The sequence below is a fragment of the Halichoeres trimaculatus genome, unplaced genomic scaffold, assembly GCF_033239565.1.
Source record: "Halichoeres trimaculatus isolate MK-OKI-2021-1 unplaced genomic scaffold, fHalTri1.1 fHalTri1_scaffold_20, whole genome shotgun sequence".
In the NCBI taxonomy this organism is placed as follows: domain Eukaryota; kingdom Metazoa; phylum Chordata; class Actinopteri; order Labriformes; family Labridae; genus Halichoeres; species Halichoeres trimaculatus.
In genome coordinates this window covers 1,389,925-1,417,132 of record NW_027437198.1, presented here as the reverse complement: position 1 = coordinate 1,417,132, position 27,208 = coordinate 1,389,925, and the positions used below count along the sequence as shown (strand labels likewise).

The 27,208-nt window shown below is 43.2% G+C and overlaps 1 protein-coding gene across 2 annotated transcripts in view; it reads right to left on the bottom strand.

The window, feature by feature from the left end:
* The window catches only part of LOC141809540 (junction plakoglobin a-like), a 40,314-nt gene extending 13,362 nt beyond the window's left edge, over nucleotides 1-26,952 (bottom strand). Inside the window, exons 1-5 of one of the 2 annotated variants that reach the window (XM_074696616.1) lie at nucleotides 26,714-26,952; nucleotides 3,186-3,240; nucleotides 2,091-2,321; nucleotides 1,620-1,873; nucleotides 1,135-1,373 (exon numbers count right to left, since the gene is read on the bottom strand). In XM_074696616.1, the coding sequence (XP_074552717.1) occupies nucleotides 1,135-1,373; nucleotides 1,620-1,873; nucleotides 2,091-2,321; nucleotides 3,186-3,201 (740 nt within the window). In that variant the 5' untranslated portion in view covers nucleotides 3,202-3,240; nucleotides 26,714-26,952. The remainder of the gene's footprint in view (nucleotides 1-1,134; nucleotides 1,374-1,619; nucleotides 1,874-2,090; nucleotides 2,322-3,185; nucleotides 3,241-26,713) is intronic. The other variant, XM_074696615.1, reaches the window with a different exon arrangement.
* Between the last annotated feature and the right edge of the window lie 256 nt (nucleotides 26,953-27,208).

Sequence of the window (27,208 nt, the reverse complement as noted above, 5' to 3'; positions counted from 1 at the left end):
GATTAAATGTCACAGCTGTTTCAGCTCAAATTCTGATATGTGCAACATCATGCGCAAACAGCAACCAATGACCATGCATGAACTGAGAGATGCAAGGCCGAGAGGGGTGAGAAAGTCAACTGCCACCTCTCTATCTGCTGGCCAAATTCCCAGAATTAGTATATTATTGGACTTCAAGAGGCTGTGAGGATCTGTTTTAATTAGACCGCAGCGCCACCTTTTGGCCTGGAGTCTCACACACACTGTGGTGAAGACGTGACTTTGAACAAGGCCTGTGTTTGTTTTGGAAATGAATGGAGATCAGATCTTCTTTTTAAGTCTACTTTCCCTTGTTCAAGACAACATTTAGCCAGATCTAACTCCATGAGGTAAGGTATTTATCAACAGTTACGTAGAGCTACGCTTTGAAACCTGACAACAAGCTAACTTTGTCAGTTTGTAGCGTAGTTTAGCACCCGGCTATATTTATCTCTACTCACAGCGCGGTGCTCTGAGACGTGTCTGTAACATGTAACGTTAGTGAATCCTGGTTCTGTCCTACCAGAGCTCATCTACCAACTCCAACCTCACCAAGCAGAGCTAATGTAACCTAGCTCTTCATTTTATTGATAGACTTTCAAGTTTGAACAGACCACTGCAGAATAACTGCTGACTGTGGGTTGGGGTCAACATTAGCACAAACACATTAACCTGTGTTTTAGCCTTTAACCTTTGCGTTAGCCTTTAGCTCATGCTCTATCTCTCTCCTGTTTCTCTTTCTTCTGCTCTTCTGTCCTTTTTCTGTCTGACAGTTAGGCTCCAGTGTCCACCATCACTACAAAATTAGTCACAGAAATTGTTTTCAGCAGAGAAAAAAACAGATCTCTCTTCTCACAGCTAAACTTTGTCAGCTGGCGTGGTACTGTCATAGCGATTTAGGTTAGAGGTTAAAACACACTATAATTCATATTCCTCCAAATCAAATGCAGCTTTGGCAAGAGTCATGTCCTTACGACAATGGATGATAGTACTCATGAGAAACAAAGTCTTTATCCCAGAAAACCAATTCCAAAAGGTCCTAACAGCGCCTCTAACCTGCCAAAAGTCAGGTTTCTACAGTCTGAGCTACTGAACAGTACAGTACAGTGTTCACACCTGAGCATGCGGACCAGAGCTGGGATCCCTCCGGACTTGAAGATAACAGTAAGCCCCTCCCTCTGATGTGACAGGCTGTGCAGCACACTGGCTGCACACCGCGCCGTCTCCATGTCAACTGCTGTAGTCATCGCACGCACAACAGCGCCGACCACAGAGGGGGACTGGATCAACACGCGGCGACTAGCCTCTTTTCGGGTCAGCTGATTGACGATCATGGCTGCCTTATTCACCACCACCTACAGAAAAGAAGAGTGACGGTTACATGAGTCTGAATTATTCATTTTATCAATTAGTCACGTGACTATGAAAGAGTTCTGTGAAACTAGTGTTTGATATCTTGGAAACAAACCCTCCAAAAGGAAATCTGACCCAGTGTGTGAGAGTTATCACACACTCAGTGTTTGACTGGAAAGCAGAGCATCTATAACACTCATCATTTAAACTGTGATCAAATATCCAGAAGCGTGGTGTTCTGAACTCACCGGGTCGTCATCTCCCAGCAGTTTGGTGAGTTCTGGCACCGCCCTGGTGGCCAGCTCAGCATCGTCCTGGTAGTTTATCAGGTGGACGATCGCAGTCTTCAGAAGCTGGGAGGGTTCAGCCAATCGCTGCACATTGCTCTGCTGTGTGGGATCTGATTGGACAGGCATTGCTGCCTCCCCCTCCACCAGTGTTTCCGGAAACATGGCCGCCCGGACACGCTGGGCACGTGTGAGCGAGAACTGGGCGTCTAAATCTGAGATAAGATCAGTCAAAGATCAATCCATGAATACTTCAAGAGATGTGTTTTAGGATGGAGTTAGAACAGAGACTGAAATCAAGATATTTCTGCACATGCTCACTTCTTTAACAGTTAAAATGAATTAAGATGGGAGAAAGAAATACTAAAAATCTGATAATGAACATTAAGGGGTGAAGATTTGAGTCAGAAACAGATGACCAGGAAGCCTCACCTGATGGGCTCTCTGCCCCACACCCTGCTGAGTCTCCACCTCCAGCGGTGGCAGCAGCTGGACCCCCTGTAGTACTGTTTGTGGTACTTCCTGAGAACTTCTTACGGCCGCTGTACTCGGTGCTGCTCTCGTCGTCTCGCACTGTGGTCGCTCCGGACTGAATCCCCGAATCTGAGGAATAATATGTCTGCTGCCACTCTGCCACCTTCACCACGCTGTCTGCTTCACTCACTGCAGAAATAACATGGTCCTGCATCAACACCAGGCTGTGGGTCTGAGTCCTTCACCTCAGAGAGTCAGGACAAAACATTTCTAGATGGAGAACATATACTGCTCATCTGGAGAGCTGAGGTACAACAAAGCATGTTGCTCACAGACAGTCATCATAAAGTTAGCGTCTGCAGGATTTCCCTAAAAAATAAAATGTCAACTTTTTCAGGGGTGATCCTGCTCGATCGTCTCCTCTGGGCCTCTATACATGTATGTCAGTGCCTGTGTCTGCCTCAACCCCATCCTCCGCCTGGATATTGATGTTTTGGTTGTTTCAGGATGTTTCTGGGAGGAAAGTAAGTGTGCTTACATCAGCCAATCACAGAGCAACCAATGTACAAGTGACTTTGCGTGTTAATGATAATGTTAGAAGCTAATCAGTACACTACAATAGTGGACGTAGCACAGAGTGAGAAAAACAACCGAAACTCCAAAAAGAAAAAAAAAAATCCTAAATGAGGGTGAAGCTTGGCTCCACTTTCAAGAACTTTCAGGAAGTTGGAAAGCAGCACGGGACGAAGAGTGACGTGAGTTAGTTTTCTGCTAACCAGGTATGCATCAAATACCTGTGGTGAGCTTGAGGCTGTGGGTGTGTGCTGCTGCAGGCACTGAGCCAAGGAGGAGGAGCCCAGTTTGGATGTTGTGTTTACAAACATTAGCAAAACTTCCAGCAGACCCTACCTTTAAGGGCAAATGTTTATTTTGGTCCTGAACAGCCTAAGCTAGGAGTGGTCCCTTTAATCCTCTGCATACAGTGTAGCATGTACCCAAAAAGAGAACATTTGACATATGAGAAGTTAACACGTAGTTAAAATGAGACCTTACTCTGCATGGACATCATCTCTGTCCGCTGATGGTGCTGCCTTCACTGACCTCTGGCCTGTAGGGAGACAGAGCAAACATACACAGTCTCACAATATATATCAAAGACTTGTTTTTTTTCTGCAGGAGTGTCTGTGTCAATAAAAAGATGGTTAAAGGCTCTGGAGGTGGTAGAGATAAAACCCAGAGCCAACAAACTCGCTGTGTCAGAGCTAGAGGCATCCTTGAGGGAGCGGGGCCTGTGTGCAGCCTGCAGGAGGAGACGGGGTGTTCAGACTTTGCGCACAAGCCTTGCAACTGTGGATAAAAGGCTTCGTATGAATGTTTCTACAATATAGGCACAATGCTTAAAAAAAGAAAGGAAGAAAAATGAGGGAAGTTGTAAAAGAGAATGATGTTCAGAAACTCAGCTCAAGCTGTGAATGTTACAGCAGGCGTGAAATAATATCCTGATTTTACAGATGATCGTGGTAATTTATTCGGTGCAGTCAGGATTACTATCAGACTATTTTCAAAGTTTATTCAGGATATGTTTGTAGCAGTAAAATCATTTTTCTACTGAAATCAGTATAACCAAAACCATAACATCAGGATATTTTCCTTTCATTACATGTTTCTGATAAAAGAATAGAAATAAATTTCCGGCTATTTCTCTTCACAAAAAAGAAAATCTCTAAGCTCCAAGTTTTCTTTCCTCCCCTGTTAAAATTAAAAAGGTCACTGAGATGACAGGCTCCTCCCCCTGACCTCAAACTGTCACAGGTTTTATCCCACTGAGCAGTCACAGAGCTGGCATCGATGCTGACTCTTCATCACAAACATCACAAAACGCAGCTGTGGTTTTGACCACAGCAGCAAGAAGAGCTCCTCTGCACACGGGTCAAACATGACAAGAAAAAAAAAGGTTTAATGTTTGGAACCACAGAGATGAGTGAAATCTCAGCAGTTATTTACTAAACAATGATTAAGAGGAAGCTTTAATGAGCATGAATGTTCAAATCTCAGAGTTTTGATCATAAGGATCGTGGCTAACAGGATGATGACAATGATGATGATGATGCTGATGATGATGCTGATGATGATGATGATGATGATGACCACAGTAATGAAGAATATCATAATGATATCAGTGTGACTGCTTTACTTTTAGTTTGTCGGGGTCGCCTGACTGACTGTTTGACCTTTGACCTTCTTAATGACGCCTGAATAAGATATGAATACAAGTCAACACAGAGGGGAAGGCAGGATGAAATGAAGGGAGGAAGGGTGAGACAACGTGGGGCTGACGCCACAGAGACAGTGAGAGTGGGACACAGTGAGTGAGATCGTGGGACAAAAGACCTTACATTAGGACAAACAGGGTGAGGCAGGGTGGGACAGACTAATGTAGAAGGGGAGAGGGGGAGGCAGAGAAAGGAAGGGTGAGACAGGCAGGTAGAGGTAGAGTGAGACAGGAAAGAGTAGAACGACAGGCAGGGTGAGACAGAAAGGTGAGACAGAAAGGGTAAGGCAGAGTAACACGGACGGACAGACAGTGTGAGATGGGGGGGGGTGGGGGCAGAGTGGGACAGGAAAGGTGGGACAGGTAGCATGAGACAGAGTTAGACAGGTAAGGTGAGACAGGTGGAATGAGGCACAGTAAAACAAGGGAGAAAGACAGGTAAGACAGGAAGGTGTGAGTAAGGGGGGGGGGGCAGTGAGACAGGAAAGGGGAGAAAGAAGTGTTGGGACAGACAGGTTCAGACAGCATGAGGGTGAGGGTGAGTGAGAGGGTGAGACAGCCCAATTCTGCAAAACATAAGGGGACACAAAAAGACAAAGTGAGCAGGACAGGTAAAGACAGTTAGGGGGTGAAACAGTGAGAGGTGAGAAACGGGGGGGGGGGGGGGGGGGGGGGGGGGTAGAAAAGAAGACAAGAAACAGAAGAAGAGGGCAGTATGAAAACGCATAAGACACAGAGTGGGACAGTATGATAGAGTGACAGAGTCAGACAGAGTGAGACACTGTGACAGAGTGAGACAGAGTGAGAAACTGTGACAGAGTGAGACGGAGTGAGACACAGAGTGACAGAGTGAGACACCGTGACAGAGTGAGACGGAGTGAGACACAGAGTGACAGAGTGAGACACCGTGACAGAGTGAGACAGAGTGACAGAGTGAGACACTGTGACAGAGTGAGACGGAGTAAGAAACTGTGACAGAGTGACAGAGTGAGACAGAGTGACAGAGTGAGACAGAGTTAGACAGAGTTAGACACTGTGACAGAGTGAGAAACTGTGACAGAGTGAGACAGAGTGACAGAGTGAGACACTGTGACAGAGTGAGAGAGTGAGACAGGGTGAGACAGTGTGACAGAGTAAGACAGAGTGAGACACTTTGACAGAGTGAGACACTGTGACAGAGTGAAACACTGTGACAGAGTGAGACAGAGTAAGAAACTGTGACAGAGTGTGAGGGAGTGAGACACTGTTACAGAGTGAGACAGAGTGAGACACTGACAGAGTAGGACAGAGTAAGACACTGTGACAGAGTGAGAGAGTAAGACAGGGTGAGACAGTGTGACAGAGAAAGACAGAGTAAGACAGAGTAAGACACTGTTACAGAGTGAGACACTGTAACAGAGTGAGACACTGTAACAGAGTGAGATAGTTTGTGACAGATTGAGACAGAATAAGAAACAATGAGACAGTGTGTGACAGAGTGAGACAGAGTAATACAGAGTAAGACAGAGTGAGACACTGTGACAGAGTGTGACAGAGGGAGACATTGTGACAGAGTGAGACAGTGTGTGACCTTGTGAGACAGAGTAAGACAGAGTGAGACACTGTGACAGAGTGTGACAGAGGGAGACATTGTGACAGAGTGGGACAGAGGGACAGAGTAAAACAGTGTTAGACAGTGTGATAGAGTAAGACAGAGTGAGACAGAGTGTGAGGGAGTTAGACAGTGTGAAACAGATGAGACAGAGGTAGAACAACTGAGACGGGTAGTGACAGAGTGAGACAGTGTGAGACAGTGTGAGACAGATTGAGACAGAGTGAGATGGAGGTGGACAGTGTGAGACGGAGTGAGACAGTGCGACAGAGTTAGACAGATTGCGACAGAGTGTGATGGAGTGAGACAGAGTGAGACACTTTGACAGAGTAAGACAGAGTGACAGAGTGAGACAGGGTGTGGCTGAATAATACAGCTTAGGTGATAATGGGGACGATAGAAAGGACATGGTGAGACAGAAAGTAAGGAGACAGGACATAAGACAGCTGTGGTGAGACAAGGTACCTGGGTGAGACAAAGAATCAGCGAGGATGAGACATCAGAGACAGATTGAGACCATCATCACGCTGACGCAGATAAAGGAGAGAGCTGCCTGTCTGTGATTAAACGGCTGAGACAGAGTGAGACAGACAGTGTGAGACAGACAGGCTTACACAGGGTGAGACAGGCAAGGCAGTTGGGGTGGGGTGGGTTGAGGGTGGGGGGTTGTTACTGAGAAAAACAGTGACATCACCACCGTGAATAAACTTCAAAGATAATCAGGACCACTGCCTCCCCTGAGACTCAGACTGAAAAAACAAGAGACATATCACACACACACACACACACACACACACACACACACACACACACACACACACACACACACACACACACACACACACACGCGCACACACACACACACACACACACACACACACACGCACACACACACAGACGTGAAGTTTCCAGCTGACAGTAAAAGAGAAAAATCTTCATGTTTGATTTTATGACTCTGAGAGTCAGTTTGATCAGCACAGCTGGAATAAAATGACTTTTTAAATTGGCACATTTTTAGAGCGATGCCACACATCAAGGTTATGCTTCTCGTAAGTTATGAAACAGAGATTGTGATGCAGTTATTTTTCCAAGGTCCTCTTGTCAAGTTTTTTTTTCAACAAACACAGAATAAATTAATCTTTAATAAAATTAAAATCAAATCTATTAAACATTAATAGTTCTTTCTTACAGGCTGGGCTTACGTTAAGATAAAGGCAAATGAAGCAAGAATTAGTATGAAAGATGATCAATCTATCTACTTCAATTACTTTTGTAAACCTATTAAATACTTTGACGATGTATATAAGTTAGTAAGTAATCACACAAACTAAAGTGTATTTTACAATAATAATGTGAACAAATCTGTGGCTTTACCACTTGGGCAACATATCTATCATCAGCTCCTCCTGTGAAGTTCCTCTGAACTAAAAGTAGCTTTACAGGTTTTCTGTGTCAACACCATTTTATTGAGTTTGTAAGTAGATTAATATGTAATTGGTCACTGGATCTGGATATCTCTGGATGTAATCTAATAAAAAAAATAAGTAGGAATGCCAAATCACATGCATTGACTGTAAAAAATAAGGTTGTAGCCTCTGCGACACCACCCGTCAGTTCCTGAAACAGTGAAAGCCAATTGGCGGGTGCGGCCATATTGGATATGACGTCGGCTTTCAGTTTCCTTTCTAACAGCTACAGGGCACCCGTCAGTCACATGAGCTAAGCTGTGTGTCTGATTGGTCAATCAAATGATGGTAACATTTTCTAAACCACTGAGTCAGAAAAAAATTCACCCACCAAACAGTGTGTGCAGATAGAAACATCAGCATTTCAGACCCAAGCTGTTTTTTGAACCAGGCTGTGAGTACGTTTTCAATTAGTAAAAGTCTGTTTTATCCTTTTATCCTTGGTTTTATCCTTGGTCTTGGTGTGTTTGTGGCAGAAAGACCGGAGTCTTTCTGCAGTCAGGCTCAAGCAGATTCTCAACAGACAGTAACTTTTGGCACTTCATCAGAGGCTTCATTTTTCTAAACCAGATGTTGCCCCTTGGTCATGTCATGCTGTTGTACGTCATTGACTGAAGCAGGCCATCTAGTGTCTCGAAATTGGTTAAAGCAGCTGTAGGTATGGCTAAGCCAGCCATGAGCCTGCATGTACCTTTCTTTTATCTTACCTGTTATAAAATGTACCTGTTATCATTTGACATTTGGAGTTTTCAGTGTTGTTCACAGAGAGTAACTGTGATCTCTTTCTGCGATAAAAGTCGACATGCTGTTTTCAAACCAAAGTTGTACCCATGTATGCTAACCATCAGCATATCAATGCAATTTCCTGTATATGTTAGCATCGAGCTAGCCCTATGTTTTCTCTATGGTTTTTTTAGGAAATGTATACCATGTTGAATGTATTGAACAGGAATCTACTGTGATAGAGTAATGAACATTTCTTTGTGTGTTCAGTTCTTCAGCAAAACTTCAAGCTGAAAGTCCTGAATCAGAGTTTTCTAATGAATCTCTTATTATCTGCTAAGCTAAGCTAAGCTAAGCTAGCTGGGGCAGACAGTAAGGTCTTGTAGCTGATGATGTCGATGTCGATTTAACCATTTCTCATTGACTCTCAACAGGAACCGGCATTGAATACCCATCTCTAAAGGTCGATGAAGCAGGATTAAAATGAAAAGTTGAAATATTTAAAACCCTTTCTGTCCTGGAAACGTTTCTCATCCTGACGTCTCCACAGAGGTGGACACATGCAGAACCTAAAACTGGAGGCTGATGACTGTGGTCCTGTCAAACTGTTGGCGTGCGCTCACACTGATCACTGTGTCTGTATCAGAACATGAAACAAAATGCTCGTCTCTCCCCCTCTGCAGGTTTAATGCTCACTCTGCTTTTCTCAACACAATCACTCTAATCCCCTCTCCATTCGTCTCGCCTCCTCTCCTCCTTCCTCCTTTTGATCTCTTCATCTCTCCTCTTCCTCCCTCTTAATCTTCTCATCTTCCTCTCATCTCTCCTCCTCCTCCTCCTCTTCGTCCTCCACACTGACACATCTCTTTTTTTCAGTGACTCTGAAGCGACTGATGCTTTTATTTCCCCTCAGTCCGTATGTACACGTTAAATAGACGTCCCTCCATGTTTCCACGTCTGAAGTTAAATTTGACTCTCGGCAGGAAAACAGAAGTGATGAGCAGACAGGGAGGTGTGTGAGGGTGTCGATTAAACCCAGAGAGAGTAGGGAAGGAGGGAGGAAAGGAAGGAGATGAGGATGAAAGGAGAGGAGGAGGGGGGACATCAAAGGTTGGAGTAGATGAAGTTCAAGAAGATGAAGCTCCAGCCTCCAGCATGTTTGTTTCTCCTCTTATCTGAGTTTACTTAACACACACCATACACACACACACACACACACACACACACACACACACACACACACACACACAGCTGTTAGCGTTGATAATGTTTAAATTTGTCTGATGAAAGCAGGCTGAAACTAAAAACTTCAAAACAGAATCAGACAGCGAAGATTTTAGATTTAAATTACATCTTTGAGCTGCATTTCTTCTGAAAGGTTTGGGCAGGAAATAAACACATCCGAAATGACCTTTCATTCACCCACCATGAAAAATCTACAGATTAAATAAATCTCTGCTGTACTTTGTTTTTTAATCATAATGCAGATTTATAATATGGATGGAATTTTACCTGGAAACACATGAGACTGTGACAATCACTGAAGCTGAATACAGGAACAAGACCACGGCTTGCTGTGAATTGTGACTATGATCAGAGGTCAACAGACAGCTCACACTGACACACAGGAAGAGAAAATGTAGGATAAAAACAGAGGATAATAAACACTGTTTGTATCTGAAACCACTCATTCCCTCTTCCCTACTCACCATATAGAGTAATAGATGTAGTGGATGGCATATGGAGGTCACGCCCACTAAATCAGAGTGTTCAGAACAGAGGGGCTATGAGACCTTGGAAACAATGCTGCTGTGCTTGATTTATTGGCTTTTTGGACCAAAACATGTTGCTACCATTTCATAAAGACATCAATGATCCAGATTAAACTGCAGAAAAGGACCAGAATCTGGGACCTTTAAATGCTTTTATTTAATATTATTTATTGGATTTTTACATAAGAACATTTATAGTGTGCTCAATTTCGATTGAAGTGTTAAATTGAACACAAAAAAAAGTTTTTATCATTTTACTTATTTATTTTGTCCTATGCCTCATTCAAATTATTCTCATCATGCCAACATAAATAGCCTCACAGGTACAGTTATAGCACCTGTGCCCTCGGTTGCTTACCCCTGATGTAGGGTATGACCATGCTCACTTAGATTTCAGACAGCACTACAAAATTCACCATAAAGTGAACAGGGAGAGATTTTCGGACACAGACACTGACGAGAGATGTAAGGAGAGGAGGAGGAGAACCAAGTTTGGAGAATGAGTGTACAGAGATGTGATGAAGAAGAGGAGAAGAACAAACTGAGAGGAGCAGAGTGTTTGATGATGAAGAGAGGAGACAAGCTCTCAGTCCACACACACACACACACACACACACACACACACACACACACACACACACACACACACATACACACACACACACACACACACACACACACACACACACACACACACACACACACACACACACACAGCAGTGAGATGTGCTCTCACATCGCAGCACATCTCTCTCTTTCCGTCTACAATCATCTCATCACGAGGCTCCCTCTATCGTTTCTTCTTAATCATGGTAACAAACATCATCATCCTCCCTCCCTCCTCTCTGTGAATCAAATCAGTTTAAGGACAAAAACACAAACACTCCACATGAGCACTCAGATTAGACCTAATGGACATAAACTTTAAACAAACACAGCTGGGATTGTTTTTGAGCACAGACTGTAAAATAGGAGGACATGGTCTAGGTGACATCACTCATTTGTTTCAGATCAGGGCCTGTATGCACTCTAGCCGCCACACCAACAGGACCATTCGTCATAATTTACCCATCTGGCTGTAGTGTTAGCTATTGTAAATGTCCCTTTGACAAGTCCTGTGTCGCCTGGCAGTGAAGTCATCGAGGGGCGCCCATGCTCTACTTTTTGTTTTGAATCATGTTGTGATCAAGCAGCAACCCCCGCTCTAAACATCTGGGACAATGTGGCTGTGCTAAAATCTGCTGTTTCTGCTTGAGGCTAAAGAACCACTTACTCACCAAGCCAAACGAAAAAAGACGTTTTCACAGCACAAATAAACATATTCACAGTCTGGGACAAAAAATGTCTCCTAACTGAAACCCTCATTGTTTTTTAACTCAGTAGTTTAACAGACTTCATGATCCGGAGTTCCTCCAATCAGAGGCAGAGCTCAGCTCACCTGACTGACAGGCACCCTATAGCTGTTAGTGTGGAGATTCAAAGCCCGCCCCATTTCCAATATGGCTGTGCCAGCTGATTTGCTTCAAAATGTTGTTTTAAGAAACAGACGGGTGATGTCAGGGAGACTGCGTCTGTTTGTTACACAGTCTGAGGGTGAGAAGCTCACCACCCTGGTCAGACGATGGACTTTGCCTCTATTTTCTTGTGCTCTTGTAACAACAGCGATGGTTGAGAGCAGTGGTGATTGCTCTAAGACTCCAAGGGAAGCTCAGCTTCCCCTAAAATGTCCTTAAAAAAGGTGGTGATATGTTCTGCTGTGTGAACATTTCATTGCCATAATATGAGCTTCATCTTTTGTTCAGAATCAGCTACCTATCGCAGGTAACTGGCTCCACCCCCTTCCCATTCATCCCCGCAGCGTCTCAACGCTTTAACACAGTCAGACGCTGAGTGTCTTCTGACTTCAGCGGGGAAGCGTAGAGTGGGTTGATCCACTGTGGAAACTGGACGGTCATTGGATAAACGCAGGGCTTTGTCCTGCCCATCGGACACTCAGCGTCTCTGGGGGTCTATGAGACAGTGGGCTGGCCTGGACTCTGGGCTTCTGCATGATGATTGGATGATCTGTCTGAGGCCGAATCCCTTTTTGATTGACAGCGGAATGAGCCAGTCAGCGATCTTGAAGTATAACCCTCCACCGGAGCATCTTCTGAGTTCTGCATTCAGTTGTTCTGGACTGATCCGGAGGCTTTATCGATCCCCAGCAAGTTTACCCTTCTTAAAAACAACACAGCATTGTGTTTAAAGATTCTCTCTCTTTTCACCAATAAGCAGCTACAGCTACAGCTGTGGAGCTTCTGTCACTCACACTTGCAGCCTGTCGTAGTCTCACATAGCAGCTTCAGCTGTGAGCAAGCTGGCACGGAGGGTGGAATTTACGTTTGAATAAGTAAACAAATTTATGATGTAGGCCAGAAACAATTAGCTTCCCCTCCTTGACTGACCAGCAACCGCCACTGGTTGAGAGATAGCAACTGTTTTGTCCATGTATGACTCTATATGATGAAATGAAATTTACATATGATATGATAGTAGCCGTACAACCAGGCTTGGTAACATGTTGGGAAATCCCAGCATTTGTGTGGACCTGAATTTCTGCCTGCCGATTTCCTCTGCTCTCCATGACCTTCACTGGGCTAGACCACTGCAAGAGGAAGAAGTTAACATTTCATGATTTGATTTTGATTTGATTTGACTTTATTTATTTCATCCCAAAAAACAACAACAAATCATAAAAAAAGGAAACAGATTACAGGGCTGCACAGTGACGCAACCGTTAGCGCTGCAGCCTCACAGCAAGGTCAGCGGTTCGATTCCCAGTTTGGCAGGTGGGCCTGTCTACGTGGAGTTTGCATGTTCTTCCCGTGCATGCATGGGTCCTCCAGCTTCCTCCCACAGTCCAAAAACATGCTCACCAGGTTAATTGAGCACCCTAAATTGTCCCTAGGTGTCTGTGTGTGTGAATGTCAACTCTAATCCCCATATTTTCTTAACATACTTGATATGATCTTTCTTTAAAAAAAAAAAAGATTACAAGAATATACAGTGGGGGAAATAAGCATTGAACATGTCAATTTTTTTCTCATCACATTTATTTCCAAGGATGCAATTCAAACAAAATTTCTACCAGACATTGGTATTAACTCAAATAATCCACACATGAAAAGAAACCACAACGTTCAGGTCCATAAATAATTATTATGTGCAATTAAGTAGGATAACACAAGAAAAAAGTAGGGATGCACGATAATGGATTTTTGCCGATATTCGATATGCCGATATATCAAAACCCCTTTTGGCCGATACCGATAATCACAAGTTTGTTTGTTTTTTTCACTGTAATGAAAGCTAAGTCTATCCTGTACTGGCATTTATATGTTACTCTTATTGTGACGGTCTTATTTGTTTAAGAAACACACATAAAACAAGACAAAAACATTTGATTTTACCATAAATAAGAAATGTATTATTTTTTCAAACTCAAGACATTCAGTATTGAAATACAGAAAAATAATTTCTTTAGATCACATGAACTTTAAATGTACAATGCATTTTTAAACATAACCAAGTTGCATTTGATTATTTTAGAGCTACTGTAACAACCTGGTGACAGACACAGAGCTCTGCAGTGCAAATAAATAAAGTGCTACATTTTATTTAAGGAGCTTATTTTTCAGATGGAAAATAATTATAATCCTAACTGAGTAGCACCTCATCGGCTGTGCATATCGGCAGAAATTTTAATATCTGCCGATACTGATAAACGTGTTTTTAAGCTTTTATCAGCTGATACCGATATCGTGCCGATAATATCGTGCATCCCTAGAAAAAAGTATTGAACACGCTAACTGAGACTCATCTAATACTTAGTGGAGAAGCCTTTGTTTGCAATGACAGCTTCCAGAAGCTTCTTGTATGTTTGAACTAATGGCCCACACTGCTCAGGTGTGATTTTGGCCCATTCCTCTGCACAGATTGTCTTTAAATCTGGAATATTCTTTGGTGCCCTCTGGTGAACCCTTTTCTTTAGTTCTTTCCACAAATGTTCAATTGGATTTAAGTCAGGTGATTGACTAGGCCATTCTAACAGATTGATTTTCTTTTTTTCAAACCATTTGAGAGTCAACTTTGCAGTGTGCTTTGGATCATTGTCCTGCTGGAGGGTTCCAAGCCACGTCTCATCTTCATCATCCTGGTGGATGGCAGCAGATTCATATCAAGAGTTTCCCCATACATGGCTCCATTCATTGCTCCATCAATTATATGAAATTTGCCAACACCATGAGATGGGAAACAACCCCATGCCATGATGCTTCCACCTCCAAACTTCACTGTTGGTGTAGTGTTTTTTGGCTGATGTGCAGAGCCATTTCTCCTCCAAACATGGTCTGTAGTATGACAGCCCAAAAGTTCAGTTTTGGTCTCATCTGACCAGACAACATTCTCCCAGTATTCTACAGGCTTGTTAAGATGCTGTTTAGCAAACTTTAAACCAGCTTCAACATGCCTTTTCTTGAGGAATGGAGTCTCACAGGCTGAGTGTCCATAGAGGCCATGGCGGTGGAGTGCATTGTCTATTGTTTTCTCTGTAACAATTGTACCTTCTGCCTCCAAGTCTTTCTGGAGCACTTTCAGGGTGGTCCTTGGCTCGTTGAGTACTCTTCTGACTATCTTTCTGACTCCCTGGTCAGAAATCTTGCATTGAGCTCCTGTGCGGGGCCTGTTGATGGTAAGGTGGTGCTTCTTCCACTTGTGAATAATGGCCCCAACGGTACTGACTGGAATATTCAGGTGCTTTGATATAAGTCTGTAACCAGTTCCATTCTGATGCTGAGCAACAATCAGGTTGTGAATGTCTTCAGAGAGCTTGTTGTGCCTGTACCCATCATGAGGTGTATCGTATTTAACTGCTTAGTGAAAAAAACGACCTTTTTTATAGGACCATCAATTTGCTCTAGCCCAACTGATGTTGGTTTGCACTAATTAGAAGTTCAAGTAATAATTACTGACAGATTTCAGGTGGTATGGTGCATTTCCTTGCCAAAGTATACAGCCTTTCCATGGTGTGTTCAATACTTTTTTCCTGTGTTTTCGTACTTAATTCACCATAATCATTATTTATGGACCTGAACGTTGTGATTTCTTTTCATGTGTGGATTATTTGAGAGATTTTGTTTAAATTGCATCTTTAGAAATAAATGTAATGAGATAAAGTTGACGCGTTAAATACCTATTTCCCCCACTGTGTATGAGGAGAATATATTATGAACCTACAGCTGTCATAAACCAATCAATCACCAAAAATAAACACAGAGGACAAGAACCTTCAGATAAAGATCATCAGCAGAGTAAATGTGTGTTTTTTGACTGTAGAAAGCCTCAAAAATAAAATAATCTGAAAGTTGCTTTGAGGAACAAGCAGCGCAGTTTTGCCTGAGCTCGCCATCTGAATTCAAAAAGAACATGGTTCGACCTTTCTCCCACCTTCACTTATGTCAGGATGAGGAAAAAAGCTGAAGTTGAGAGGGGCCATCTTTGCAGACAGCTATCCTGTGACTTCGATCATCCAATCCACCAAACAATGACAAAAAAAGAGTCAGTCAGCTGTTTGGCATCGGCAGACTAGACTTGGCAAATGTTTAACATGCTCTGACCACATACTCAGCTCTTCCAACGCTGTTGCCATTTAATAGGCAAATAAACAGGCTCTCCAATGGTATATCTGAAAAGAAGTATTTTGACAACAAAGAAATAATCCCCAAACACAAATCGCCTTTATTTAGGTTCCACCATTTCCCATGAATCACTGTGATGAAGCAGAATCTGAATGATCTACGCTCCAAAACTACAACAACTCCCTCAGGATAAAAATATTTGTCAGCATGTTTGATTCACTGAATGCTTAAAAAAGGAATCCGAAAAATCCAGGTGCAGTGTAGATTTATTTTAAATGAAACATCAGAGCTGAGAGTGGCTGAGTGGGAGGGGAGGGGGCTCACTGGTGCTGAGCTGCTACATTTCCAGGCTTTGTCAAGATTATTTCTTTACACTTGGCTTCCTGTCCTCACACTAAACACACACAGACAATCAGACACACACAGACCCCCCCGTCCGACATACACACACACACACGCACACACACACACACACACACCAATGCACATAGCCCCGCTGGCTATCTTCCTCTTTTCTCTGCCTTTCCTCATCTCTATTCCCCCTATTACTCCTCTTCTTTCCACTCCCCCTCCTCTTTTCTTCTTTTCTCCTCCTCTGTAGCCATGGCTGCTGTTATAAACACACAGACACACAGACACACAGACACACACACACACACACACACACACACACACACACACACACACACACACACACACACACACAGTAAGTGGAAGGAGAAAAAGAGAGGTGGACTGTAGTTGGCCAGTGGGTTGGCACGGATGTGGAGTAGACCTCCATGACACACACAAACACACAAACACACACACACTGAACCATTCCCCTCACGCAGTAATCAGTGTGTGCATTCAGCAGGAATGTTGTGCATGTTGGAAATTACACGTGTGTGCGTGTGAGGGATGGGAATTTACAGTAGCTCCTGTACTCGATTTCTTTAAATATCTACTGAAGGAATTCTCCGGTACTCACAGATTATTTGTACTTTTATTTAAACTGTAAACTTAAATAGTGTCTGTTGAACACAGACCTCTTGGACCATAATTCCAGTCTTCCCATCCATCTTTTCTTTTCTGGTCGATGCTGTTCTGCGTGGCGGTAGCTTGTACTCTTACGAACACCATCAGCTGTATGAAGACTTCATCTTCCACAAAACTTAATGTTAGCATATCTCCAGTTAGCATTTTGGTTGGTAGCAGGCTATTCTTCTCCACTCTGGTTTCATTACAACAACATGTGCTAACAAGGCTAGCACCTGACGTGATGTGAGACTTCCTGTTTTCTGTCTCTGCTGTTTCCTTCCCCTGCTTTGAGCTCATGTGGTTAAGCATTGAAATAGTTTTTACGGCGTGTTTGAGTTAAATGCCATGTATCTGTCACTGCACATTAACTTCATGGTTTTTGTCAAAGTACTTCCAGACATTACTTATCTTGACTGACATGTCTCAGGTGTAGCAGATGGTTCCATATTTGTTTTGATTTCGGTGTAATAACATGTTCCCAATGAGTTGCTGTAGCTGCTGTAAAACAGGTGTTTTTGCTGAAATCTGGCTCGTGGCCGGAGACGTCATAAGTTTGTATCCTATTAGTTATTTTCCGGCCTAGTATCTTCAGCAAGGCCAAGACGAAAATCTGGGTCACATGTGTAATGCTGTGTGTGTTCAACTTATGTCGCCAAAAGCAGCGCTTGTACACGTGTGTGAATAAAAATGTGATTCAAATACAGGCGGTCCTCGAGTTATGTAATTTCCTTTACTACCACGCATCATAACCTGAAATGCTGTGTAAGTCAGATTTTTACCCTTACCCTAAATCTCTAAATAACTACCCAAATAAAGGTATTATACTTCACATTCATGGGAAATTACACAAAAAAGGTGAGGATACCGAGAAAATTACAGAGCACTAACACAGACAATCGACACTATGACACAACTTGAGACAAAGCGGATGATGCTGATGACAGTGTAGAACTGCATAGCTGTGTATTGATACGTACTCTGCGTCAAAAACTAGTGCGAGTCGTAGGAGCTTACGAACATTGGGGCAGAACTTCGAAGCCTTTCTTACGTACATATATTTATTGGCTTTGTAAGGTCAAAAATGAAGAACCACGTAAGTCAAGGACCTCCTTTAATGAGGTCAATGGCAAGTACTCGTACCCATCCCTATAGCGTGTGTTTGTGTTAGTGTGTGTGTGTGTGTGTGCGTGTGTGCGTGCGTGTGTGTGTTCAGTGCCATATATTGTTACTGACCAACAATAACACAGCACAGTAACCTCTTAGCCCTTAACATGAAGTGGAGCAAAAAACTGCAGTTCCTCAAACATCCTCTGAGGCAGCCTCCAAAAGTGAGCCGCTCCCCATTAAGTTCCAGGTTTATATTTTAAACCTCACAGCAAAAATTAAGGTGTTTACGGCCAGGGACTAAACAATGTTTGGATCAGTTTGAATTATTTCAATGTCATCAATACAGATAAATTCTTGTTTCTAACTATAGCTCATGTGATCTAATGATAAGGTGTCTGCTCCATGCCACCCCAACTTGGTTTAGTTCCTAAATATGACACAGTGATGTCAGAGCCGTCCTAAGTAGGGATTAAATTTTTGTTTTTGCTCCAAACTACTACATGCTCTCTCTCCCTCTCTCTCCCTCTCTCTCTCTCTCTCTCACACACACACACACACACACACACACACACACACACACACACACACACACACACACACACACACACACTTCCATCTTAGGAGTAATGGGTGTTGCAACATTAAAAGGTGAACCGGCATCAAATCCTGATACAACCTCAAACCTTTCACACAGAACATGGTATTACACATCTTAAACAGGCAGTTGTAGCTCCTGTGTGTGTGTGTGTGTGTGTGTGTGTGTGTGTGTGTGTGTGTGTGTGTGTGTGTGTGTGTGTGTGTGTGTGTGTGAGTATGTTCTGGCTGTCTAATAGAACATTATTATTTAGACTGATGACTGGTGTAAAGCTCTGCTGCCCTCGCCATTTCTTTGTCACACACACATACACAGTCACACAACCACACACACACACACACACACAACCCCCCCCACACACACACACACACACACACACACACACCTGCAGCTCAGACCTGCACAGGTTCACCATGGCAACAAGCAGAAGTACCTCTCAGCTGTTGAAGTTTTTTTTGTACACTACAGAAACATTTTTATTTGTCATCCAGCAGCGTCACTGGTTTGACTCCCTTTCAACAGGGTGCGGAGAAGCTGCTTTGTTCACTGCGTCTGTTAGAAACTACCTGACCAGGTGTCCATCATCAGGAAGCAAATACATTCAATACTTCACTACTTCACTACAGTCTTGGAAACTCACACACACACACACATGCACACACACACTCTTGAAAACTTGAAACTTCCAAAGTTCCTTGTGCGCAAACCTGTTTCTCAGAGCATGAAATCTTCCCTGTCAGGTGAGAGGCTGGGGGGGGGGCACGACTTCAAAGCAAATTGCAAAAGCCACAGGAGGAAGCAGAGGGATTATGGGTAAAATTTCTGCTGCATACTTTTATATATGGAGCTCACTCTAAACATTTCAGGATGAGGGTCGGTGTTTTGTGCCAACGTGAATCCAGCTCAGGTTTAACGAAGCGTTTAGCTCAGGCTACCAGAGAAGAAACTCCCAGCATTCCTCTTCCTCCTCACTTTGTACACTGACACTTCACACAGTCTGCAGCCTGTTTGTGCAGTGTGACTTCCCTGCACGATCCCTGCTCAGACAGAGTGAAGCCCTGACACGTGCACTCCATCACACACACCCAGCTGATCTCTACTGATTGATTGTCAATCTTCATTGATGTTGGTAGACATAGTTCAGGTTTTCCTCACTGTGATGAAAATACTGAACTGTCAGGTCAGTTTATCCACTGCTCCACTTCAGAATAAATACCTTACATTTTAAGTAAAAATTGCCTTGTTATACTCAATATGAGCCGCATTCATCTGGTCCTGAAGCTGGTAACTGATTACTCCTTTAAAAAGTAATTCAGTTACTTTACCGATTACTTGATTTTAAAACTAATTGAGATTAAAAGTTACTTTTTAATTACATCCAGCAGCTGCACACAACAACCCCACTGCCTCATAGAGCTGCATGAATTGGCAAAATTGTGATTGCGATTAAAATGACTAATGATATGAGTCTTCATGTTTTGTTACAAAGGAGCATGCAGAGATTACCAGTAGAAGTTTCATATGTCCTTTAAAATTAAAAATAAAAATATACTTTTCAAATTTCAAAATAGGACTAAATAAAGCTTTACTGTACTGTTTGTTTCAGTCTGGTTTGTTTTTGTTTTTTTTTTCAAATCAGTTTCATCTTGGTTAAAGCTGTAGCCAGTTGACCCTTTATTTTTAACACAAAAAAGCAGAAATAAATGATACTGGAATGTGGGCCCACATAATCCCTAGTGCCCCAGTCGGGGCACTCAAGTCTAAAAGTCAGGACAAGCCCCTGCTTATCAACGTGTGTCTCGCTGCAGGTAGTCTACGTTATGTTGCTCTGCTCCTTAACAGATGTATTTATGCTAAATGGAGGGCTCGGGTCATGGAATAGAGGGAGTTACAGTGAAAGATGGGACTCACCTATCGCTCAGGTAGAAGTCAAACAGCTAGTGTGTTCCTTGTGAGTTGCCCTTGTGATGAAAATGGGATTTGCCACATTTGTAACACATTTCCGTCAATCTCTAAAATTGCAAGAATCAAGAAAATATATCTTCTTACTAAGGAAAATGGGGAAAAAAAAATAGAAACACAGATCTTACCTTTGGTTTGGAAATTGTAACATGTTACTGAAAAAAAGAGGTCATAATACCAGCACCACTGGGTTGGGATCAGTACAGTTTAGTACGGGTTGGTTCAGTAAAGCCTGATCCTGTTAATGTTTGCCAAACATGCCCCCTTGTGGTTGGCGGCGTGTAAGCCGTGTGTATGCCAGATGCTGACAGCCACGTAACAGTGTGACTCCATAGTGGCGCGGCACAATGTACCCCACTGATTCCACCAATCAGTGGACTGCAGTGTTGTAGCTCCACCTTCTGGGGTTGGATCAGTATGTCTGACACCCCAACAGAAGGGTACCAAAAAGTGGGACCAGCATCGGTAATTTGGGGACCTGTCTTGGTTTTAGTCAAAGGAAACGCCACAAAATGCGTGCTTTACCGAGACAAACCGATCTGAAACGCTTGGTAGAAACTGGACCATTCTGTCTGTTCACATGTTTTATATATCAACACGTGAAGCTTTAGACTTCACACCACAAATGTTAAATGTAAGGATGTTAGATCATCACACATTCAGAGGGTCCATCAGAGGGACATTCAGATCAATAAATAAACCTGGCTCTCAGCAGTACAGAGGGAAGAACACAAGTCACACACAGATTACCAGGCTGTTGCTTCAGGTTGTTTGGATTCATTCTGATGACTGACACAACCCAGGGCTAACAAAGCTAGACCAGCCTCTAATGGGGTTCTTATTTAGAGCTATCAGATATAATCTGAATGTTCAGATATGGATCAAAAGAGGAGGTACAGACATCTATCAAATGAAACAGCAAAGGGGAGATAGTATGCTCCACAGTGACTTTAAAATGAACTGTTGTAGCCATAAGCATATCAAAATTACTGATAATCCTGAGTCAGGATGTTGGAAGTTGCTTCTGTCTCAATCTGTCAGCGAAGATGAATGGGTTCAAGTGTGATGGATGCTGTATCATTAGGAGGATAGCTGTATTGTGATAAAATCACCACTGTGGGCCATGTAACGGGTATGTCTTCTACCCTTAGTTACCCTGTGTATCCCTCCTCTTATTTATAAATTGCATGACAATATAAAATATCTCAACTTGAGGTGCCAGCATGGGCTCGTTAACCACAGCGCAAGAGAGGTCCATTCTGTCTGTCAGAACGGAAAAAAGGACACATCTGAACATTTCACTTAAAAACAATACTCCCAAATGGCTTAGTTGGCAAGTCAAAAGTAATGCAAGTAATGTATGCACTTTGTGTCAAACGAAGTCAAAATAACAGTCAGTCTTAACAGTGCTGTGAGAGGGGTCTGTTTTAATTGGACTTCAGCGCCACCTTTTGGCCTGGAGTTTCACACACAGTGTGGTGAAGATGTGACTCTGAACAAGGCGTGTGTTGGTTTTGGAAATGAATGGAGATCAGATCTTATTTTTAACTCTACTTTTCTTTGTTCAAGACAACTTTTTACCAGATCTGGCTCCATGAGGTAAGGTATTTATTAAAAGTTAGGTCGAGCTATGCTTTGAAGCATAACAACAAGCTAACTTTGTCAGTTTGTACCCTAGATTAGTAGCTGTCTATATTTAGCTCAACTCACAGCCCGGTGCTCTGAGACGTGTCTGTAACGTGTAACATAAGTGAATCCTGGTTCTGTCGTACCAGAGCTCATCTACCAGAGCTAACGTAACCTGGCTCTTCATTTTATTGATTGACTCTCAAGTTTGAACAGACCACTGCAGAATAACTGCTGACTGTGGGTTGGAGTCACATTAACCTATGTTTAGCCTTTAGCTTGTGTTTTGGCTTTAGCTGGTTCTCTATCTCTCTCCTGTTTATCTTTCTTCTGCTCTTCTGTTCTTTTTCTGTCTGACAGTTAGGCTCCAGTGTCCACCATCACAACAAAATTAATCACAGAAATTGTAGTCATGTCATAGTTTCCTGTCATTGGTAAAAAGGTCTTAACCTTTAACCTTGCTTGGAAGAGTGCCCAAACAACTTGAATTTCCCTCCGGGGATTAATAAAGTATGTCTAATCTAATCTAATCTTTCCAAATAATGCTTTACACTGTGCATGAACCAGACCATGGTCTTGTTTGGTCCAGACCATGGTCCTGCTTGGTCCAGACCAAGGTACAGAGGAGGTTTCACATCTATCATTTTGGTTTGGACCACACAGGAAAGTCCGTAGGACTGACATTGGTGTGAAAGCCCCTTGAATGGTTTTGTTTGTCAGCCTTAATTACAGCTTACATCTGCAGGTTAATGTGGCTCATGTGAAGTCTAAAAAGACATTTATTTACCACTGAAAATACCACAAAAACACTTGATGAGATTTCAGTTTTTTACAGTGTGCACACAATTGTAAACACCTTACAAACACTCATTGAGCTTTCACACATGATACTACAGATTTAAACATGGCATGTAATCCCCTTAATGTTGACGCTGTTTAGGACCCATAACAATGAGATAGCAAATCATTGTGATCACACATTTTAGAACAGCTCTGGTCCATGTTCCTGCTCTACATGTTCCCTAATCCATCAACTCACTGAGGCATCCAACCCCAGTGATGAGTCTCTTCTCATCCATGTTGTCTTCATTGGGCTGTAAAAGCTCAAACCTGTTGGTTCCAGATCTTTGCTCCACCCATTATGTCTGTTCATTGTTGACATAAAGTTGAGTACAATCTGGTGGTCAGGCAGTGTATTTTATTTTGGAAGTCAACAGGATGTTTTAATGTTGTGCCAGTACCTTCTTCCTGTCCTGTTGATCTGCTCTGTCCAAATTGATGCGTTGGAATCAAGCGGAAAGCTTGGGTCTAAAAATATAAAACCTATGTGGAAGTGCTAAAGGCTACAGTTCATCAATAGTTTTTTGAGGCTGGCAGCAGAAAGATCAGAAAACAAATACACATCAAGCCAAAGTAAAAAGAAAAAAACAAAACAAAAAAACAGGCCGTTACAGTATTAACAAAACATACGACCTACAAACATCTCTGGTCTACACAGCTAATTTCTCTATCAGAACCATGGACTGTGAAAAACAATGGATGGACATCATCTTGTTTAGCTTGCTGTGAGATCACCACAAAAAATGCTCCCCCTGGTGACTGTCTGCAGTATGGGTCAAAAACCCCAGTCATTCCAGATGAGCTGTGTTTAAACATTAATAAATACTAGGGATGTTCAATAACACTTTTTTTCTAGACCAATACCAGTAAAAGTACCCCCTCTTCAGCACTCACAGATACCAAATATCGATACCACTGATACTTTTGATTCATAAAATTTCAAGTAATGGTGACAGATCATTTTGAACACAGACAGAACAGTCATTCTGACATTAAAGCTATGGTCTACGATTTGGACACTTTGTACATCTTAATAATACCATTTATACCGCTGTAATGAACCTATGGTCCAATCTACACAATATAAAGACCAAAAAGAACGAAAAAAATCCCTTCAGTATATCCACTGCAAAGCTGCATACTAGTTGACCAATCCGAACCGCACACGAGTCCATCCATTCCATCTCCCTCGCTTCGCATCGTCATGCCCATGGTTCCACCTCGTCCTTCCCCACTACCCCTCACACGTCAGCTAGCTGCTCAGCTACCGAAGTGCCATGGAGTCAGAGAAGACCCAAACCAGGACGCTGTTACTGTTACCCTCCACAGGGAAGGGAATAAAATGAAAACGTTTCAAGGAAAAGGCTGAAGCAAGGAAGAATTATGAGCGAAACAGGTGCCAACAGAGACTGAATATTGGAGAAATGTACGACCGGTGGAGAAGGCTGCAGAGGGATTTGGGACTGAAGACTGACGCCAAGACAGCTAAGTTTCTGTTGAACAGTTGAACACTCAGTTTGACCTTTCAATGATCACTTTCTCTAATTTCCTCACTAGTGGCCATGGATCCAACACAATCACAAACATTTCTCCCCCACGCCACAGTGCCTCACCATCACAATTAGTGCCTTGCTGTATCCACTAAAAAATAAGTGTGATCTTACCGGCTGTCTGTTCAGCTCTTGGATTTTGGTACACACACAGCTCAGTAGATAGCTTGATGAGAAACCCGAACTGATCTCACCTGCTCACATTTACCGTCTCCTTTCCTCCTGCTTGATTCGACACAGCTGAGCAATTAACGTGCACACGAAGCAGCTCACAGGAACAGTTACACATAGGGCTAAAAACAAACTAATTAGCTTTAACAGTGGGTACTACTACTCTCACTGTAGCCGAACTCATGCTGAACTACTCAAAAACCCATCGGGACCACTCCAGGGTGGATACAGGTGCCTACCTGCTCTGGTGAGTACTTCCTTAAAAACACAAAAAAAAAAACAATCCCAAAAAGACTACACAAGAACGTCAGCTGTCATTCATTGTTAAACTTGAAGTAAAGCCTTTTTTTACATTCTAATAACTAATGAAAAAGAAACTTTTCAAAAAAAAAAGAGGAATTTAATACAACATAGCCCAATAATATTTTCAAATCACCACAGCATATGGATGTGAGAAACGTTTCTACCAGGTTTTTTTTATTTTTTAGAGTTTGACCACAGCCCATCTGGGACGACTGGGGAGATTGAGTTTTTGACCTATACTGCAGCCAGCCACCAGGGGGAGCAGTTTTTGTGGAGACCTCACATTGAGTCAAGCAAGATGGCGTCCATTTTATTACACTCTATCGCTGGCATGCAGTGCCTCTGGCTATATGGGACTATTTTTTCTAACTCTATAGTTTGACCAATCAGAGGCACAGCTCATGTGAATGACAGGCCTGGCAGCCCATAGCTTTTAGTGGGGGCTCAGAGGTCGCCTCTTGAGTAAGCAATTCCAATACAGCCCCCACCAATGATCTGCTTCGTCACGCTATATCAAGAACACATGGGTGACATCACAGAGACTTCGTCTGTATTATGCATGCTTTGGTCAGAATCCAGCAACAATGTAAGTCTTTTTTCTTTTATCTGGAGGGCTCCTTTGATAACCAGAACTCCACAAGGCGAGCCAGTGTGGGTCAACACTTCAACCAGGATCTGAACCGGTTATATCTGGCACTATGATGGAGCTGAGAAGGATCTGGTGAGCTGTATCCAAGAAGCAACCTCAGGTCTTGAAAATGAAGTCAATGCTGAAATGCTAAAACGTGCAGCTCCTTGTATGTCAACCGGAGGCTAGCTTGAGAAGCGCTGGAAACCTCATACACATCCATTCAGAAAGCCAATTTTCAGGGCAAAAATGACTGACCAGTGAACACACAGGCGGTCGTTGCGCCTCCTCACCGACAGCCGGGAGGCTAAAAGCTGCCTTATCTCCACCTCTTCATCTGTAGTTAGGTGAGGGAAAGTTATTCTGAGTCAGCATTTCCAATATGCCTCACCCATGTGTTACACTGTGTATGGGTCCAACAGGGGAAAGGTCATATTAAACATATGCTGTCTCACACACGTTTTCATGCCAACACATATGTTTAAGATCACTCACACACACCTGAGCCTAGATACACTCATGCAGTTTAAAAACACAGTCAAATATTGAGCAAGCACAGAGCACCACCCAATCACACGCACCGATGCTCACACACACTTGGCGAGTCATCAGCTGCTACACCCACTGTCACTGCCAGGGAATGTGAGTGTGTGTGTGGTTCTGTGTGTGTGTGTGTGTGTGTGAGTGTGTGTGTGTGTGTGTGTGTGTGTGTGTGTGTGTGTGTGTGTGTGTGTGAGTGTGTGTTTGTCCTGAAGGACTGTCTACACCACAGATTCATTTCACAGCTTCACCAAAAACATCTGCTGGGAGTGACACACACACACACTCACTTGCATGCACAAACATACACACACACACACACACACACACACACACACACACACACACACACACACACACACACACACACACAGATGAGGCAGCGACATCAAAGCCCTGAGAACTGAATGTCTCATTTCTCTTAGATCTCTTATGAACAGACATCATCATCATCATCATCACCTCAAGCCTGCACTCTTTGCTCTGTTCTGCAGGTAACACACATTATTCCTGTGTGTGTGTGTGTGTGTGTGTGTGTGTGTGTGTGTGTGTGTGTGTGTGTGTGTGTGTGTGTGTGTGTGTGTGTGTTTCTTCTCCAGGTGTGTTCTGATTGTACTTAAATCAGGCTGCAGCCCTCACTCAGTGTGTCTGATGGTGATGATGACTGTGGTCAGTCTTCATCACTGCACACTGAGCTCGTGCTGCGGTCACGTGCACACTGTCTCAGGTCAGCATCTCACCTGGTTCTCCCGACAGCGACTTCCACTCTTCTCCCGGTGAAACCTGCGCAGCTAATCCGCCTCCGAGTGTCCGTCTGTTGGGGAACTCGCGATGCTCCGCGCGGTGCTGATCCGCCTCACGGAGCTGAGACATCGGAGTGAGGGAGAGGAGGAGGAGGAGGAGGTGGGAGAGAAGGAGGGGGAGGAGGGGAAGAAGCACCGGCAGCGGCTCCGCTACAGCGTCACAGAGAGGAGGAGAGGAGGAGGAGGAGGTAGAGAAGAGGTCTCACTCCAATCGAAAAAGCAGAGACGCATTCACACTGCGTAATTCGACGCTGTCTGAACATTTTGTTCATCAGTATAAAAAAAAAGGTGAAAGCTTCTGTCCGGTCCTTATTTGTTGTTCTATTTTTATTTTGAATATAAAATTGGCCTGTCTGCTCTGCCAGTAAAAAGAGCCTGCCAGTGTTAGCGGTGTTCACATCATGGGACCATGCCGCTCATGGACAGTTAGAG